Raw genomic sequence first — 18,947 nt, 5'->3', positions numbered from 1 at the left:
ATTTCCACCATCTGTTCCATACAAGAACACCAAAGAGCATTCATTTAAACCTTTGCTATTGTATGCAGTCACGAGGTATATGAAATAGAACGCCCGTGTGTGATTGTTTGTAGCTACTTTGCAGCAAAAAAGACACACACAAGTTAGAAGTGACATATAACCAGTGTTTCCTATCCATTGTCGTTTCAAAATTCATTGCTTCGCCACATAAAGAGAAATAATAAGTTACATTCGTTCATTACATTAATTTATATTCCTACAAAAAGTCCTATGGATGTGAAAGTACTCGAAAACAAGAGAGGTTCACAATGTAGTTAAGTGTTGGTAACAAGGTTTCAAGTGTCAGACACTTTTAGTGGCACAAGAGGCGCAAGGAAAGCAATCGTGCAAACTTAAATTTCAACGAATAAGGATTCGTATGTTTGGTTCCCCGTTGGTGTACACACATGCTTTTATTTCTTTGGTCTAAATATATTAGTTTAATTACTTCAGGCCAGAATATAGATTTGCTATAATACCAGTATAACATTACAACTACACAATAAGGTTACGTCACAGGATTTATTTTAAATTTTAAAAACAAAAGTTAGTAAATTCGAGTTTACGTCATCGCTATTGAAGCTGACATCATTAACAGTGACGTAATATGGCGACGGCAAGCAAGTTCGATGAGCGTCATCACTATATATGTGGACAGGTAAACTAGTATATATAAGTCAAGCATGTAAATGCTTATTCTATTTTATATGTGTGTGTTGTCATAAACATCGTGTTATGTCATGATACCTGACAATTACGCCCGAGTTGCCCAATTACTCTGAAACCGACGTGTATATAACCAACGTGTTTGACAATTTAATTTGTTTCAGATCGGCAGCGTACTTGACATGCAACATTACGAAGTAGAAGCTATACTTGGTAAAGACCCGAAGGTAACTTCCGAAAGTTTTTTTTTTTTCAAAGTCAAGGCGAAACATACGACCCATGAATACACCTAACATAATATTACCGTAAAATAACTGAATTCATTTATTGTTCGTGTTTTTAACAATTAACAAGTTCTTTTTACAACGTGAGTCCCGAGAACACGGTTTTATAATTCTGTAAATATTCTTTGTTTGCTACCAAATTGAACGAGATAAAAAATATTCCGAGTACTTTATCTAATATGTGCTAAAGGTGTCCCATCTTCTCCCAACCTACTATATACCTGACACCGATGTTCTTTGTTTTTTTAAATGACCGCAAGTATGAGAAACAAAAACCTATTTTTTCAGTTTCATTACTTCGAGGATTTCTTTCGCATCGGTGGTAATCGAACCCTGGTAATGTTCTACCAAACCCAGCCCCCTAATTGGTTGAAACAAGCCAAGAAACCAACCCTTACTCAAGCAGGGAGGTTACGGCAACCACAGGGTAAGTCAGGGAGTGAAATATTGTCTCGGAATAGCAGTGGACTGGCATTGGACGTAACCAATCCATTTCAAGACTTAAGTATTATTAAATTAAAGCATAAACATTATTACGTCACACAGATCTAGGTTCGAGTATGTCAATGCATCTTGTGACGTCAACACAAAGCTCTGTGATGGCAGAGAAGCAGGGGAAGTACCTGTTTATAACCAACGCACAAGAAGAGGTATAGGACGTATACTATCTAATCTTGCCTGGTTTCGAACCTACGATGTTCTAGTTTAAATTCATATCTCTTGACGAAAAGTGGTTATACAGTGCTTGTCTTGTAACTAGAGGTTACTAAGTTCGAGGCTCGATGATGTTACCATTGTGTGCGTCTGTTCTTGTGCAAGATAGAAACTGGCCCAACCCAGTATTTCCTTATGGGTTGTCCAAATTGTCAGCCGTACAGAAAAACAATCACCCACAAAGTTACATACATGCCGTTGGCCCGCCACGCGAGACTAAATAGACGATAAAAGACCGAGAGGTGTAACATCTGTAAGAATTCAGTTACACTGTTTAATTGCAGCCCCTGGTCGGCCATTGCTTCTTCTTCGTTCGCCATTCCAATGAGAAAGCGATCAAACCTGACAACGTGCATAAGGACGCCTACTTTGGGTGTTTCGAGGTGGAGGATGGTGACGTGTTAGGGGCTGTGCAGTTCTATATGTCGAAGATAATGCTGCCAGCTCTAAAGGCGACAAGCGTGAGTTTAACGAATGTTGGTTTGGCCAATTCATTTCGCTTCAATGTTTCAATTAATTAAATAAGCTGTATCGAAGAACTTTTTTTAATCGAAATTCATTTAACTTATCGATGTGGCTCAGTGTTCATAGTGCTCGTCTTAGAACCAGAGGATAGGATTTGATGCTCCAGGCTGCTACCGTTGTGGGCAGTTGTCAATACGTGAAGACTAAAACGTAGCTTCCATTAAATAAGATGTTGTATCTGAACGTGAGGTGTTTGTCTAGCGCGCACTCTTCATAACAGGAAGTCAATTATATCTTCTGCATGTAAATAACAATGGGCGACAGCTGTTAAAACTCCCCACAGATAAAATACACAACGGCAACATAGTGGATACAGAGCTTTTGACCTCTAACTTGCAACGCATTACGAAGTAATTAGGTTACAGAAACTTCTTACTTCTACAGAACTGGGGCCAACTAACCGGACAACGTTTGGAGCAGTACAGAGGACGGTTCTTGGAAGAAGTGGAGACGTTTATCGAGTGTTTGGGGAACGCACGAACCAGTGTGAAAGAGCAGCAGATTAAACTCACACATATTGATGTAAACGTTGACATAACTTCAATGTCACCGGGTCAATACGCGAGTTTAGGTGACGAAACACTTGCTTTATGTTAAACCAGCAAACTACTAACTACTGGTGGGGGAAGGACAAAGGACGGTAAAGTGAATGCAAACATGGACCACCTGTCCCCAACTACACAGCCTTTTGATAGATTTGGTGCTCGTGAATTTGGACGATTCTCGTAACGAAATAACAGTCTATTTCGCAACGGAATAACCGAATCAAATTTATATTTAAATTACATCGCAATTAATCATTAGCAGTTAATCTTTAGTTAACCCTTCCCATCACTACAGGTTCTGACCCAACTGTTATTGAGAACTTAGAAAAACAACTCGAGGTTTGGATGAAGGAGATTGACCAGGTTACAACATGTTTAATAATGTAGGGTGGGGGAAGATGGGACACATCTTCATTATATTTCCTCGTCCCATTTGGTAGTAATAAACAGAGAACATTCAAAAAATTATAAAACCGCATCCTCACGACTCCAGAAGGCCGTTGTATAAATGTGCATGAACACATGCTTAAAATCGCGATACCAGTATTTAATAAAACCCTACAATCAAGAGGTTTTAGCGCTTGCGCGGTGTAGCTACAAGTGGATAAAGCCCCACAAATAAAAGATTCTATCATAGATTCGCAAAAGTAAGAGTACAAGCACACATTTAAAAATTAATCGTCATGCTCTCAAAGTTATCAATCACAGATATTGGTCGTAAGCGAACAAATTCAATGTGAAGCAGATGACATTGGACCATCAGCCGAACTTGACCATTGGAAGAGAAGAACTGCAAGATTTGATTGCCTTCTATCTGAGATTAGAAAACCAAGGATTCGGGCAATTACCGCAGCTCTGCACGCACTCAAGTCAAAATCAATCAAGAAATGGAGAGAAATTGTAAATATCTGTTTGCTTCATGAAATGTTAGTATTTACTACACAACAAACATAAGATGTGAAATGAGGTAAAAAGACCAACTCTGAATTAAATAGTAGGCATGCCTCACTGTATGATTTCACTCACATAGAACCATGCCAAGTCCTAGACGTGTCTCGCCATATGACTTCACCCATATATACAAACTGTATGTGTCTAATCTATACAGAGTTTTTACATATATATACCACACAACGGTGGAGATGTAGGTGTAAAGGACTTTGACCCAAATCCCAGGTGTACCCAATCACATCATCCTTATAGAATCATAAAACATATATGTCCGTATAACATGTGTTAGATACATACCCCACATAACATGTGGTAGATATACACCCCACATAACACACATGTTGTTTAGGATTCCATGATCACTGATGCCACGAACGAAGCAAAAGACAACGTTCGTTATCTTTATACACTCGACAAGTTCTTTGGTCCTCTGGTTAAATGCTCACCTTGCAGTTTGATTGGTTTGTATTGTTGAGATCTATAGACCAGTGGTAGTATATCTAATGAAGTGTATGAATACATCATGTGCGTGTGGTGTATAAGAAGACACCCATGTTATAACTCAACAGTGAGCATGAGGTGTATGAATACACCATGTGTGTCTGGTATATAAGAAGACAACCATGTTATAACTCGACAGTGTGCATGAGGTATATTTTTTCTACAGACCACATCCCCAACCTACTAAACACAGTGAGAATGATCTACAGCATATCTCAGTTCTACAACACATCAGAAAGAATGACATCACTCTTTGTGAAGATAACAAACCAAATGGTGTCTTCATCCAAAGTATATATGTACCAAGGAGTGACAAAAATATGGGACCATCCAAGGTAATTAGAGAAATAGTGTGGGACAAAAATGTTGGTTTGATTTCCAATTAGATATGTCTGCTTATCCACACACTGCAATAGCTTCTGCAACTCGACTGTGGGCATTGATGTGGCCACCAAACTTTAATATAAGATTTCTATTACAGAGAGGAACTGGTATCTCGAATAAACGATTGCTTGAAACTCAATGAAGCATATCAAAATAGATTCCAAGCCACGAAACAAAAACTTCGAGAAAATCCGAAAGAACCCCAGTTTGAATTTAGTGAAAACTATATATTTGGAAGGTATGTGGTTGGTCCCAAATAAGAGATAATAATGTTTTATTTAAAACCAAAACTGTTTTTTTCAACAAAGTAAGAATTCGGTTATATTATATATATATATATATATATATGTTATAGGTTTGATTTAAAACATATATTCTTATATAAATCTATGTAAAGGAACAAACAAGATAATGTAGATTTTCAAAATCAATGCTTCGTCTCCCATGCAGCAAGAATTCTTCAAAGTTATAAACTGTAGTTTTTTTGCATTATGTAGCAAAAGATATTTAAACCAAAACATCATCTAAAGTTATGTGTGGATAACAGTAGATTATTATGGATGGCAATCATAGCATAGTTATTATTGTTTTGCATTACCTTCAATTTTAAAAGTGTTTTAACATTTCATTAAATAAAAAGTTTATAATTTTTCAGGTTTGACACATTTTGTGCGCGACTGCTCCAAATAAGGGAGATGGCCACGACCTTAGAAGCTTTGTCGTGTCTGCCTCATATTAGATTACAGGTATTTGGTAGTGTGTATGTTGATAGTGTAAGACTACATACCTTTACCTGTCAATCAAGTACACCTGTTAATCAAATTCATTTGTCAACCAAATTCATCTGTCAACCAAGTCATCTGTCAATCAAATTCATCTGCCAACCTAAGTCATCTGTCAATCAAATTCATCTTTCAATCAAAGTCACTTGTCAATCAAAGTTACCTGTCAATCAAACGTAGGGAATGGAAAGTTACGTTGCCAAATACAAAGCAATCATTGCAACCGTGAAAAAGAAATCATATGATCACCTAAATCATCGTTGTCGTGAGTTCCGTGAAGATTATGATGATTTCATGAACCAGGTATCGAGCATTCGTGAAGGGATCCAGGGTTTAGTGGAGTTGTGTTTCTCAAGAACATTACCTGTAAGTACTCAGTGTTAAGCAATGTTTTACTGATGTGTGGGATTCAAATAATACAATGGCACAATGGTTAAAATGCCCGCATCTATATTTGGGGGCTCTTACATGTTAGGAATGCAAGGCTTAAGCTGTTATTGTGGGCACATATGTTTTTGGGCAAGACCAACAAAAGCAGGAATGAGGTGTATAAAACAGAACACTCATATTATAACGACTGTCTTTGCCCCGCCATGCGAGGATAAATAAATTACATACATGGTTACTCGTAAGCTGGCGCGAGATGTATGAAACAGAACACCCGTATTATACTGAATGTTGACGCCCTGCCATAGAAAGATAAGTAACTTACATTCTTCTATTTATTAAATGTTCATACACACAGGCAGCACAGGCGGTGTCAACGCTTGAAAAGTTTGCGGAGATTAAAGGAATAGAGTTGGATCTGTGGGATAAATACATGAGGGTGGGTGGGTGTATATGATTGTATGAATCGTAACATATTATCAACCAGCGGTTAAAGGAAGGGTAGGAGACAATATGTTGTTGGTATAAGCTCATTATTTCCAATAAGAGTGTGTGAAGCCACTATGTGTGATGTGGGGTAAGACACCGGTGTTTTAGCTGCAATCTTCTGTAACCCACAAAGCTACATATATGGTAACTCAAAATTGAGGTGTATGAAATGGAACACCTGTGTTATAACAACTGTTGTTGCCCTGCTATGAAAAGATAAATAAGTTATTTTGTATTAGCTTATAACTAGACTAAACCATTTTCTACCATCTTTAATATAAAGGTTTTGCTTCTGTTTGGCAAAGAGGTTGAAGTGATGAAGAAAACTTATCAGAAACAAAAGGAAGATCCTCCCATAGCAAGAAATATGCCACCGGTATTTTGTGTATTAAGTGCATTGTATATCAATTAATGTTTATCTTGCAAAACTTGTCCATTTTGTGTATTTATATTGAAAATTGGAATCCTAAATGTTTATAACACAATGATAAGTAAAACGCACATTCCCCCAGATATCCGGACGTATATTATGGTCTCGTCAGCTTTACACACATCTTGAGATTTCTATGTTGGCTCTGGCTCGTAACAAAGACCTAATGAGAACACCCGAAGCTCGGAAAGTTGTCAAGAATTATAATAAAGTGGCTGCAGCTTTGACTGAGTATGAGGTGCTTGATGTTTGTGTACATAGCTATTTTATATGGGTGGTGTCCTGCAATGAGGCATGCTAGAGAAATGAGATTTATGCCAGAGTTGGCCCATTACCTCAACATTCATAGGCCAGAGTTGTCTGTTGCCTCAATTGGTGGAGCAAGGCTTGCTGTGTTTGCTTGGACCAAAACATCCATGTTACTTCTATAGATAGATCTTGTATCATGTTACTTTCATAGATTAATCCGTAACTTATGGATGTTTTACCCCAGATATTATTTCACCGTGCATGGGCACGAGGAGTGGAAGGAATTATGAGCGGGCTCAAAGCTTCAATCCTGGTTCGTCACCCAGAAACCCGTGAACTTTTCGTGAACTTTGACCCGAGAGTTTATGAACTCTTGTGCGAGACTCGTCACATGGTGGGGCTAAAGCTCGAAGTTCCCGACTTGGCGTTTAAACTTCTTGCAATAGATTCGGAGAAATTAAAGTTTTACGCAGCAACGTAAGTGGATGTAACTTAACTTTGTGTTTCAACTTTATAAGTAATACCATATTTTCCATGTACTTACACCAGTGTTATAACTTCTGAAAATAATCACCCAAAAAGTTACACATGTCGTAACTCATAAGCGGGCACAATGTGTATGAAACAGAACACACATGTTATAGCGACTGTCGTTGCTCGCCATGCGAGGATAAAAAGTTACATTCATTCATCTTAGGTTAACAGACATGCTCAAGGAACACAAGTCACTAATTGAGGAAATCCCACCAATATTAACTCACGCATCATCCAATCATGTGACGCAACTTGATGAGATTTTCATCCCGGGATTAACAAGAATCAACTGGTGTTCATTAAACATAGAAAAATGTGAGGGAAATAAGATTTAGAACAAATCTAATTTGGACAACCCATTAGTGACCACTGGGTTGGAGCAATTGTCGTTAGGTGTCTTGCCCAAAGACACATACGCCCAAAATGGTAGCAACGTCAAGCCTTGAACCCATTACCTCTGGGTTATAGACAGGCGCGCTAACCACTATGCCACGGCGCCAGACGAAATGTAACGCTCTTAACTATTGTGCAATGCATCATACAATTTAATGGCCTATACTTTACTGATGAAAACACTTCTACATGTAATATTTACCAATAGAAAATTACAGAAATATTTCCGCAGTTATATCAGGAGTAGAGGACCGAGTTGGGGAGTTTAAATTATTCGTTAAACAGCTCTCTGACACCATTGAGTGTCGGATAAACACAATTCTCGACGAAATAATCTCAATCCCCCTAGTGGTCATTCCTGATGGAGAACCGCTGCATATTAACGAGTAAATATAACGTTTCTATGTTGCATTGATTGATCATTTTTAGGATAAGTGTTATAACATGGGTGCAACACATATAATGCTACTGTTTGAAAAGTTAAGATGACATCCAATTCACTATAATGTTACATATATGTCACCAGCCATGTATATTGAAGATATGGAAAAGTACAATAATAATTACTTGACAGTGAGCATTGTGTTCATGAATACACCCTGGTTTATAAGAAGACACTTATGTTAAACAAAATAGGAATACTTCAACGCAAACCATGTTTGTCAAAGGTTCGTTGAAATGACGGAGATTGCGTGTTCGAAAGGAATCGAGAATTTGTCCCGTCTTACCTCGGTGATGGAACAGTGCGTGGATGAGCTCATAGAGATCTTAAAAAGTAAATTGAAACCATCGGACATCGGAGTTTTGGTGGTGAGTATGATGAGGTGTAGGAATGCACCATGTGTGTCTGATATATAAGAAGACACCCATGTTATAACTCGACAGTGAGCATAAGTTGTATGAAACACCGTGTATATCAGTAAGCATGAGTTACATTAACAGGAACCATACTACTGCACCCACCATGAAGCGAAGTTGAAAGGCCAGAGATGCCAGGAATGCTTGAGTTGTATTTACTTCAACACCCTCCATCTGTTTGCACAGAAAAACACGGATGCTCTAACCAGATGTAAGTACAAGCTGGTGAAGCTACTGTGGATGTTGTATGTAACAATACAGGCACTGAATGGTCTGCTAAAACCGAAAGTACAAGGGAAATGGGTCTTACTGTAATGTATTATGACACATCACCCCTAAATAAAGCATTGAACAAAGTCCACAAAGATGTTGTAAAAATAAATAGAGAGATATCTTACTATCATCTAAGATCATATCTTCAAGATAATGTTCATAGAAAAGATGACATTAAATAACATTGAACTTCATAATTATTTCTTCAATAGATGGCAATAACTAAACAATAAGATCAAACTCTCTTTTCCAGGTTTGCGAGACTCTTTGGATCGGATCAAGAAGAGACTTCGAGTGAAGAGCTCATCCTCGGACTACGGATCAACATCCAGTACTCCTACAACTCCTAATCCTCCAATCCTGAAGACGGATATCATCCTGGCTCTTCCTAACATAGTGATCAAACCATCACTTGATGAGATACAACATTCACTTAATAAGGTGGGGATGTGTTGTTTGTATGCGATGTTGCTACAACCCAGTGGTCACTAATTTATTGTGTAATCAAGAGGTTATGAATTCAAGGCTCGGCGCTGCTACCATTGTGGGCGTATGTGTCCTTGAGTAAAACACCTAAACATCAATTGTTCCAACACAGTGGTCACTAATGGTATATCAAGTTGTCAGAAATACAGATAAATAATTACTCACAAAGTTACATACGTGGTACCTGTAACTTAAAACATTATTTCCATTTTTTTCATAGATATCTCAAAGTATTGTCCAGTCATGCAAGGCCATACCACAATGGCGACACAGCATATTTGCCCAGCATGAATTAGAACAACAAGTACAAGGAGATGGAGAAGTTACTTCACCTGGACCTCATAAACATACTAATAAGGTGAGGGGGTATGTTGATGTTTAAGTGTATTCTATATGGGTGATCCTACAGTAAGGCATGTCATGGGGACCTGGGATTTGGGCCAGATTTGCCCCATTTACGATAACATGTCACCCCAACTTTTGAACAGGGGCGAACAAATGACATAATTTGTTTAACACTCCTACCTTGTTGTTAGGTGTCTATATGAACAAGCAGAGCCAAAGTATATTGCATTCACCACATTAATCAATGAGGTTTCCTATGTTTGACAACTTTGAGTGTAAATGCATTTTAACAATGTCACCCCAGATTTCACCCTGCTATTAGGTGTCTATATGAACAAGCAGAGCCAAAGTATATTGCATTCACCACATTAATCAATGAAGTTCCCTATGTTTGATAACTATGAGTGTAACTGTATTTTAACAATGTCATCCCATATTACCCCTGATTTTGTACAACATTCACAACACGTTACACGTATGTCCCGACCCCTAATGTTACTCACATGACATCATAACCCCCATTATTAGGCACTGTGTGATAACAAAGAGATCGTGAAGATATTGAGCCAACTAAATACATTGATCGGATCTTTGAAATCTGAATGCGGGAAAGTTCTTCAACGAGTTACAAGCGGTGTCGATTATTCGGAGATTTGGGAGAAGGACGCGGATGGGAAACTACAAGTGTTTAAGGAACATGGGCCTAGTCTTGCTGAATATCAAGACCAGATCAGATACTATCATGTATGTATTGTGCAAAGGTGGTATTTGTGTGTGTGTTGGGTGTGGATTCCACCCCATGTTTAAAGTACAGGGTGTTGGGTGTAAATTCTACCCCATGTTTAAAGTACAGGGTGTTGGGTGTAAATTCCACTCCATGTTCAAAGTACAGGGTGTTGGGTGTAAATTCTACCCCATGTTTAAAGTACAGGGTGTTGGGTGTAAATTTCACCCCATATTCAAAGTACAGGGTGTTTGGTGTAAATTCCACCCCATGTTTAAACTACAGGGTGTTTGGTGTAAATTCCACCCCATGTTTAAACTACAGGGTGTTGGGTGTAAATTTCACCCCATGTTTAAAGTACAGGGTGTTGGGTGTAAATTTCACCCCATGTTCAAAGTACAGGGTGTTGGGTGTAAATTTCACCCCCATGTTTTACACTTTTAATCTTCACACAGAAACTAGAAGAGCGAATCGAATGCATCCCTAGTTCTCTGGTTGAAGGTCCAATATTATTCTCTACTGAGCAATTCAAGTACGCTCTTAAGATGGAATGCAGAGCAGCTAAAGTTGCATTTGGAAGGGAATTAAACCATACTGCTGGGGATCTGATGGAGGTATGTGCTTTATAATGGTGTGTTGGTGGTCTTAGGTGTACTGAGTTCAAGGCTTACTGCGGTAACTTAAGGTACGTTGGCTTATCCACACAATGCAATAGCTTCAGCAGCTCGACTGTGAGCATGGAAGTGGCAACCATGGATAAGTCACTCAAGTTCCCACCCACAAGGATATAAATGACCAAACCAACCAAAAGTTATGCCTGCTTATCCACACACTACAACAGCTTCAGCAGCTCGACTGTGGGCATGGGAGTAGCAACCATGGATAAGTCACTCAAGTTCCCACCCACAAGGATATAAATGACCAAACCAACCAAAAGTCATGTTTGCTTATCCACACACTGCAATAGCTTTAGCAACTTGACTGTGGGCATGGGAGTGGCAACCATGGAGAAGTCACTCAAGTTCCTCCCCACGAAGTTTGAATATAAATACAAACACACTTACATATGGCAACTATGCGGACATATATACAGTTCCCACACACAAGGATATAAATATAAAGACACTCACTTACCTATATCTTGCAGGACATCTTCACATTTGTGGAGAACGTAGGGAAAGGTTTCAACCGACCTTTGAACGACTTGGATGATGTGAGGACATCAATGACATGCTTAGAAGAACTGAGGAATAATGAGATAAGACTGGATGGATGTATTGGTCCTCTGGAAGAAGCATATGCTCTTCTTAATAAGTATGCAATATATTTGGATGGGCATTTTTTTTGTCCAACTTAGTAGTAAGCAAAGAACGTTAAAAGAATTATAAAACCATATCCTCACAACTTTCATAGACCGTTGTTAATTGTTTAAACACGATCAAGATAATTGGATATCATGTGCGAAAGGTGTCCTACCTTTCCTCACAATATTATACATACGCAATAACTTTAAAAGTAAGCTAAAAATAATTTTAAAACTGATCTTCTGGTACAAAAGTTGTAAGGTTCATATATTGTAACTGAAAAATGCCAGGTTCAATGCTCGGGACTGACCCCCCTATTTGCTAAAACATTTTCAAGGGAACGACTGCTTACAATAAAACTTATGTTATGTTGCATGCCAGAACAAAAGGTTTTCAGCCTAAACCCCATTAAAACTGAATAGTAAATCCCATTAGATGGGAACACAATAACTTAGGGCTTGTTAACTATGGTAGCGAAGTAAAAATTAAAATTCGAATTCTTTTAGAATGGAATTAACATTTGACGATGGCAATGCTGAAAGAGTTGACACGCTTGGTTATTCATGGAAGACTGTGATGCAACAATCACGGGAAGCACAAGAGAATCTACTGATCGTTCAACCACAATTCAGATCTGATCTACTATCAGGGGTGGAACAATACATTGAAGATGTTTTAATATTCGAGACGGACTATTTGGAAAGGTGGGGTGGGGTGTGTTAGAGCTTGTGTGGTATGATGTCATTGTAGTGGCGTCATACACCTCATGCTCAGTGTCAAGTAACATTATTTATTTTATCCTTAGTCGTTATAACAAGCTAATTCCAATCTTTGCTATGTTAATTAATACGACCTTCGTTATTTTTATCAAGGGGAAAAATATTTATAATATTGATAAAACATTAGCAAACAATTGATTGGATCAGTAACCACAGCGAGCCATGAACCCGGAACCCCGTGTTTTAGCTCCATACACAACTAAACAGCATTCACCTTCCAACAGAGGTCCCAACATACAAGGAGTCCCACCCCAGGAAGCAAGTGAAAGATTAACAATTTTCCAAATTCGTTTTGATGATCTTTGGCGTAAATACAACACGTATTCGGCTGGGGAGGAATTGTTTGGCCTCTCCAAGACAGACTACCCAGCTCTGTATAAAATAAAGAAAGAACTAAATCTACTTTCCAAGCTCTACACACTTTATAATGCGGTGAGTAATTTATATTTAAGAGGGTAAATGTAAAGAGACAAATTTTAAACTAAAAAAACAATTTTTACAAAAAAAACAGGGGCGTGCGACACCCTGAAACCCCCTTAGCTGTGCCACTAATCCCCCCATATTCAATTCCAGGTAAACGATAGTGTGGATGGGTATTATGACATCATGTGGCAGGAACTTGACATTGAAGCTGTCAACTCTGAGTTGGTTGAGTTTCAGAATAAATGCCGAAAGTTACCGCGGGGATTGAAGGTGAATATATTGTTGGTTTGGATCAATAGGTATAATAGTAAAAATAACTTTATTTGTCTCTTCGATCACGGTGGAGAAGATTTAGACATATTTTAAATGAAAGGACAGGATATAGCGACAAAACAACAGTTGTTAAAACGCGTTTACCGATAAAAATATTTACATTTAGTTGGAAGAAAATAAGCGTGGTCGCTATACTTTGAACTGGTTAAGGGGCACAGGCACAAGGTTTTTAGGCGATGTTTAATGAAATAAATATTTGTGGCTGATCATAAAGTGTTGCAAAATAGTGCAGTTCAATTTACACAAGCGTTATGGTTAAGTTACCACCATTTTTATAAAAACTATCAGTTTTACAACATATACAATGTTTGTGGGTTAAAAACAGAAAGAGATAAGATTGAAGGTGTTGCGGTAATGGCCAAACGTGACCTTAACCTCAAGTCCTATAACATGCCTTGGCGTAGGACCCCACCCATATATAATTGGAGATAAATTAAACTTATGTTTTTGTTAAGGAATGGAAAGCATTTCTGGATTTGAAGAGAAAAATTGATGATTTCAATGAATGCTGCCCCTTGTTGGAGATGATGGCCAACAAGGTATGTTTGATAAACAAGAATAATTAAACACACTTACATTATCACATGAATGCCCAATCTAAGCTACACAAAGATTGTGTTTTGATATTAAAACCTACCTGAAGTAATAACAACATTTTACCAATACATTATACTGTGATACTCCAACATATCAAAGCTACTCCACCATCAAAGCTCAACCGAAAGATTGAATGTTTCATCACCAACACACTATGATGTGATAACACATGGATATTCAACAACCCAACACATGAACCCAATGAACAACACATGATGACATGAATATAACTATCACCAATACATTATGCTATGATATCACATATCAATATCCAATAATTCAACCAACAGGCAATGAAGTCTCGACACTGGGATCGAATAACAGCTATCACCAACCATAAGTTTGATGTGGAATCCGACAACTTCTTACTACGACATATAATGGAGGCTCCTATACTTCCTAACAAGAATGACATTGAGGTAATGAATGTTTCAATGAGGTACCTAAGTTTAAGGATCAACGCCAACATTGGAAACATATTGAATAGTGTCCTTGGGAAAGACAATGAACAGTTATTGCTCCAAACCACTGGTCAATAATGGGTTGTTCAAATTGTCAGCCATGCAGAAAAATTATTACTTACAAAGTTGCGTAAGTGACAGCTCATAATTGACAGAAACTAGCATGCACTTTGGCCTAAATGCCAGGTTCATGAATTTCCTGACTTGCCGTAAAAACTCAATCACATAAATTAGAAAATCATGATAACATAAAAGTTTTGGCAAAAACTGTATGGTTAATCCTTGGCCGATAAAGTTGGCAACTACTAATAGTATACACCACATGTTATAAACGTCAATACATCTAATACATCTGCTATCGGGGATAATATTTTCGTTGGCTTTTTACAATATTTTAACATTACATCCTACCAGGACATTTGTATCTCGGCCACCAAGGAGAAAGACATTGAAGCAAAACTGAAAGTGATAATTGCTGAGTGGGAGGGCCAGAACTTCACGTTTTCAACTTTTAAGTCAAGGGGAGAACTTCTATTGAAAGGACAAGATGTACAGGAACTTGTGGCTTTGTTAGAAGACAGTTTGATGGTGTTGGCTTCTTTGTTAAGTAACAGGTATGTGTGTGATGTCATAATGGCTACTGATGACAGATAGTCAAGTTTAACTTGATAATATTTTAGCTACAGTACACATTTAGCTAGAGAGTGAATGAATGAATTTTAATATTTGTCCTTACATAGTGGGACAAACTTTGTGGGTGATTTTTTTTCTGGATGGCCGATTTTTACAACCCATTAGTGACCACTTGGTTGACACAATTGGCATGTCTTGCCTACTGACACATATGCCAACAATGAAAACCCCAAACCCAGCAATTGCTAATGACCCTCATACCAGTGTTACACATTAGGTACAATGTTCCATTCAAACCAAAGATCCAACTATGGGTGAACAAACTATCTGGAACCACTGAAATAATAGAGCAATGGATGACGGTTCAGAACCTTTGGATTTATCTTGAAGCAGTGTTTGTTGGGGGGGATATTGCTAAACAATTACCGCAGGTTTGAGATGATTATAATATAATGTATCCCATGTATGAAATGTTAGTGGGCATGGGATTGGCAACAATGAATCACTCAAGTCTTTATATTTTTAATGCTGTCAAGGCAAGGTTTGCTAGAAAAACATACTGATTGTTGTAAACTGTTTATCGTGTCGGCTCACTGTAAAGTGTAGACTTGTCGCAATAGTATGCGAAGGCTGATGTGTTGATTACGTTTTATATATTGTGCACTTTGTGTGTTTAATGTTGTCAATTCTTGCGGATAGACGTGACCAGTTTTGAATCTGTTATCCTCTAGAAATAGAGGATAAGACAACGCAATGGCAAGTTTGTATTCTATATGGGTGAGGTGATATGGCAGAGCAGATTAATAGTCCATTTTAATATGGGTGAAGTTATAAAGGTGAAGTTATACAGGAGGGCAGATTAATGAACCTTTGGGTCATGCCCAAACCAATATTTAAACCACACCACTCACAGGAAGCGAAAAGGTTTTCCAACATCGACAAATCGTGGCAGAAGATCATGCAGCGAGCTCATGAGACAACTAATGTTGTTCAGTGTTGTGTGGGGGATGATACGTTGGATCAACTGTTGCCACATTTACTTGAGCAATTAGAAATCTGCCAGAAGTCATTGACAGGTGAGATGGTTACACAGTGTCACATTGTATGTTTTTTTTAAAAATCCTAATAGAGGCAATGAAACTATAATATATAAGTTCGCTTCTGACAGTTTTATTTTATTAAACCACATTTCTTCACCCATTGTAACAGAACTTCATCAGTGCCATTGTAACAAAACTATATATACCCTAATGATGTGTTGCTGGAAGAAACGTCGGTGTCAAAAAACAACTATTTTAGCAGAGAAGCATTTTTAATTATTACATTATGCCTGGTAGCAACAGCAGCAAAATGTACATAAACCACACATCAATAACAATATACACAATCGCAGGCTACCTTGAAAAGAAGCGATTGGTTTTCCCGAGATTCTTCTTCGTTTCTGACCCAGCGTTGCTTGAAATACTGGGACAAGCAAGTAACTCCCACAGTATCCAGGTAATATATTTAACATGCTGCCTGTAGTAGGTACATCGTAACACATTCCCAACAATACTTATTCCAAACAATATTGTGTGTGTCTTTGGGCAAGGCACTTAACAGCAATTGTTCCAAACCCAGTGGTCACTTGGGTTGTCTAAATTGCCAGCTATACATTGTATTTGAAACAATTAGCAACCAGACAGTTCTGCATATTCTTTGAATGCATTTAAGATAAATGTACCAGAAAAAAAAACAAATAAATATCTTAAATTTTGCACAATAATCTACTATTACATTAATATTTTAATATGTTACATATTAATACTTAGTTTTCATCGCAATATAACTCCAACACCAATGTAATCAACAGGCACATCTGGTTGGGGTGTTTGACAACGTATGTACAGCAACGTTCCATGAAAAAGATTACGACAAAATTATTGGAGTAAATTCAAGGGAAAAGGAACATATTGATCTAGAGAAGTTTGTTATGGCACAGGTAGTGTTGCCGGATTTATTTATTTAGTGTTGCCAAACATATAATAGTTTCAGTAATGACTGTAGGCATGGGGGTGGCATTCAAGGGAATATAAATGACCAAACCAATCAAAAGTCATGCCTGTTTACCCACACACTGTAATAGTTTCAGCAACTCGACTGTGGGCATGGGAGTGGCAACTATGGATAAGTCACTCAAGTTAACCATGTTATATTACAGGGCAATGTTGAAGTATGGTTGGGAAATTTATTGAAAGCTGTACAAAACAGCATCCACTGCATTATAAGACAAGCTTTCTATGGAATTGAAGATTCTGCTTTTAAGATGCTCGAGTTTCAGGTTTGTGTGATTAATAAGTTATGGCGATATTTGGCAGTGAGCATGAATACACTATGTATGTCTGGTGTATAAGAAGACACCCATGTTATAACTCAACAGTGAGCATGAGGTATATGAATACACCATGTGTGTCTGGTGTATAAGAAGACACCCATTACAACTAATTAGCAACAAGGGTATATATTATACAAGTAATACACCTTCCATTACCTTCTACAGAGCATGTTTCCAGCACAAGTTGGCTTGCTTGGAATTCAAATGATTTGGACGAGAGATAGTGAAGTGGCTTTGAAGAATGCAAAGACTGATAGAAAGGTTGGCAATGGCGCTTAAAGATTTGGTGTGTTATATAATTGTGTGTTTAATTGTGGACATATTATGCTAAGATGCTTTGGATCAAGTAAACACAGACTGATGTGTAAGAAAAATAGAAGCATGTCACTTTATAGCTAACATATGAAATATACGCCTCCATCCTATGTTTTGATGCCCTATACATGACCTTTGTCAGACTATTAATACTCAAGGTTTTTAAGGATGATTGCAGCATGCATGAGGTGTAGGAAGCCACAATGTATTACACAGTTATGTTTATCTACCATTAAGCAGCTATATTAACCACCCAGATAATGCAAGTGACCAACCAAAGGTTCCTTGATATGTTGAATGAGTTGATTGGAGTGACAACGAGGGATCTTACGAAGATGGATCGCGTCAAATACGAAACACTCGTCACAATTCATGTTCACCAAAGGGATATATTTGATGACTTGGTGAGTATGGTGTGTGGGAGTAAATATATAAAAGTAAATGTCCTTGCATGGTGAGCAAGATAACTATGTCTTACAATGTCTGTAGATATTCTAACAACAACCAAACCCTCCCACCCAGGTTCACATGCACATCAAGTCTGTATCGGACTTTGAGTGGTTGAAGCAGTCAAGGTTTTACTTCCAAGAAGACACCGATCTATGTATCGTCTCAATCACCGATGTCAACTTTGAATATCAGAACGAATATCTTGGTTGTACTGATAGACTGGTTATCACACCATTGACTGACAGGTAGGTTATTATGAGATGCATTGCAATACTTTTATTACTTTATGGAATGCATTATTGCATTGTAATACCATTGTAACATATTTGAACATGATGTACAAACAAAAAGCAGACAGTTCAAAGCCAATGGGACTGAAGTATAAGAGCTTACATATTAATAAGGTTCAAAAGGGTATTGGTTTAAATTGATGGTCATTTAACACAAAGGTGTGCAATTTGCAACTTACAGCCAATTTATGATTACTCCAAAATGAAACATCATCATTATAATATTATTTCATCACAATCACAGGTGTTACATCACACTCGCACAAGCTCTTGGTATGAGTTTAGGGGCTTCCCCTGCAGGTCCAGCAGGAACAGGGAAGACAGAGACAACCAAGGATATGGGGAAGTGTCTGGGAAAGTACGTGGTTGTGTTTAACTGCTCTGATCAGATGGATTATAGAGGGTTGGGAAGAATCTATAAAGGTAAGG

The 18,947-nt window shown here is 37.9% G+C and overlaps 1 protein-coding gene and 1 long non-coding RNA gene across 3 annotated transcripts in view; one reads left to right on the top strand and one right to left on the bottom strand.

The window, feature by feature from the left end:
* Window positions 1-556: 556 nt before the first annotated feature.
* Window positions 557-18,947, top strand: part of LOC149727360 (dynein axonemal heavy chain 8-like) — a 42,537-nt gene continuing 24,146 nt past the window's right edge. Inside the window, exons 1-41 of the mRNA XM_089890261.1 lie at window positions 557-697; window positions 870-932; window positions 1,278-1,416; window positions 1,536-1,639; window positions 1,988-2,164; window positions 2,613-2,799; window positions 3,069-3,136; window positions 3,482-3,673; window positions 4,074-4,185; window positions 4,392-4,560; window positions 4,707-4,847; window positions 5,265-5,355; window positions 5,572-5,757; window positions 6,137-6,217; window positions 6,551-6,643; window positions 6,780-6,935; window positions 7,191-7,423; window positions 7,644-7,795; window positions 8,106-8,259; window positions 8,542-8,683; window positions 8,816-8,942; window positions 9,258-9,445; window positions 9,711-9,848; window positions 10,364-10,579; window positions 11,015-11,173; window positions 11,707-11,873; window positions 12,370-12,567; window positions 12,867-13,074; window positions 13,216-13,335; window positions 13,854-13,937; window positions 14,286-14,414; window positions 14,871-15,070; window positions 15,367-15,520; window positions 16,003-16,165; window positions 16,483-16,586; window positions 16,942-17,070; window positions 17,290-17,409; window positions 17,629-17,724; window positions 18,036-18,182; window positions 18,301-18,473; window positions 18,763-18,941. Of these exons, the coding sequence (XP_089746387.1) occupies window positions 647-697; window positions 870-932; window positions 1,278-1,416; window positions 1,536-1,639; window positions 1,988-2,164; window positions 2,613-2,799; window positions 3,069-3,136; window positions 3,482-3,673; window positions 4,074-4,185; window positions 4,392-4,560; window positions 4,707-4,847; window positions 5,265-5,355; window positions 5,572-5,757; window positions 6,137-6,217; window positions 6,551-6,643; window positions 6,780-6,935; window positions 7,191-7,423; window positions 7,644-7,795; window positions 8,106-8,259; window positions 8,542-8,683; window positions 8,816-8,942; window positions 9,258-9,445; window positions 9,711-9,848; window positions 10,364-10,579; window positions 11,015-11,173; window positions 11,707-11,873; window positions 12,370-12,567; window positions 12,867-13,074; window positions 13,216-13,335; window positions 13,854-13,937; window positions 14,286-14,414; window positions 14,871-15,070; window positions 15,367-15,520; window positions 16,003-16,165; window positions 16,483-16,586; window positions 16,942-17,070; window positions 17,290-17,409; window positions 17,629-17,724; window positions 18,036-18,182; window positions 18,301-18,473; window positions 18,763-18,941 (5,890 nt within the window). The 5' untranslated portion in view covers window positions 557-646. The remainder of the gene's footprint in view (window positions 698-869; window positions 933-1,277; window positions 1,417-1,535; window positions 1,640-1,987; window positions 2,165-2,612; window positions 2,800-3,068; window positions 3,137-3,481; window positions 3,674-4,073; window positions 4,186-4,391; window positions 4,561-4,706; window positions 4,848-5,264; window positions 5,356-5,571; window positions 5,758-6,136; window positions 6,218-6,550; window positions 6,644-6,779; window positions 6,936-7,190; window positions 7,424-7,643; window positions 7,796-8,105; window positions 8,260-8,541; window positions 8,684-8,815; window positions 8,943-9,257; window positions 9,446-9,710; window positions 9,849-10,363; window positions 10,580-11,014; window positions 11,174-11,706; window positions 11,874-12,369; window positions 12,568-12,866; window positions 13,075-13,215; window positions 13,336-13,853; window positions 13,938-14,285; window positions 14,415-14,870; window positions 15,071-15,366; window positions 15,521-16,002; window positions 16,166-16,482; window positions 16,587-16,941; window positions 17,071-17,289; window positions 17,410-17,628; window positions 17,725-18,035; window positions 18,183-18,300; window positions 18,474-18,762; window positions 18,942-18,947) is intronic.
* The window catches only part of LOC149727361 (uncharacterized), a 38,030-nt gene continuing 23,928 nt past the window's right edge, over window positions 4,846-18,947 (bottom strand). For both annotated transcript variants that reach the window (XR_016386230.1, XR_016386231.1), the window contains exons 11-15: window positions 12,857-13,014; window positions 11,694-11,802; window positions 6,104-6,196; window positions 5,641-5,755; window positions 4,846-5,554 (exon numbers count right to left, since the gene is read on the bottom strand). This is a non-coding gene — a long non-coding RNA (uncharacterized LOC149727361). The remainder of the gene's footprint in view (window positions 5,555-5,640; window positions 5,756-6,103; window positions 6,197-11,693; window positions 11,803-12,856; window positions 13,015-18,947) is intronic.

This window comes from Ciona robusta, chromosome 12 (assembly GCF_009617815.1).
Source record: "Ciona robusta chromosome 12, ASM961781v2".
NCBI classification, from domain to species: Eukaryota; Metazoa; Chordata; class Ascidiacea; order Phlebobranchia; family Cionidae; genus Ciona; species Ciona robusta.
Note: the sequence above shows the minus strand (reverse complement) of the source record. Positions and strands in the feature narration are given on the sequence as shown.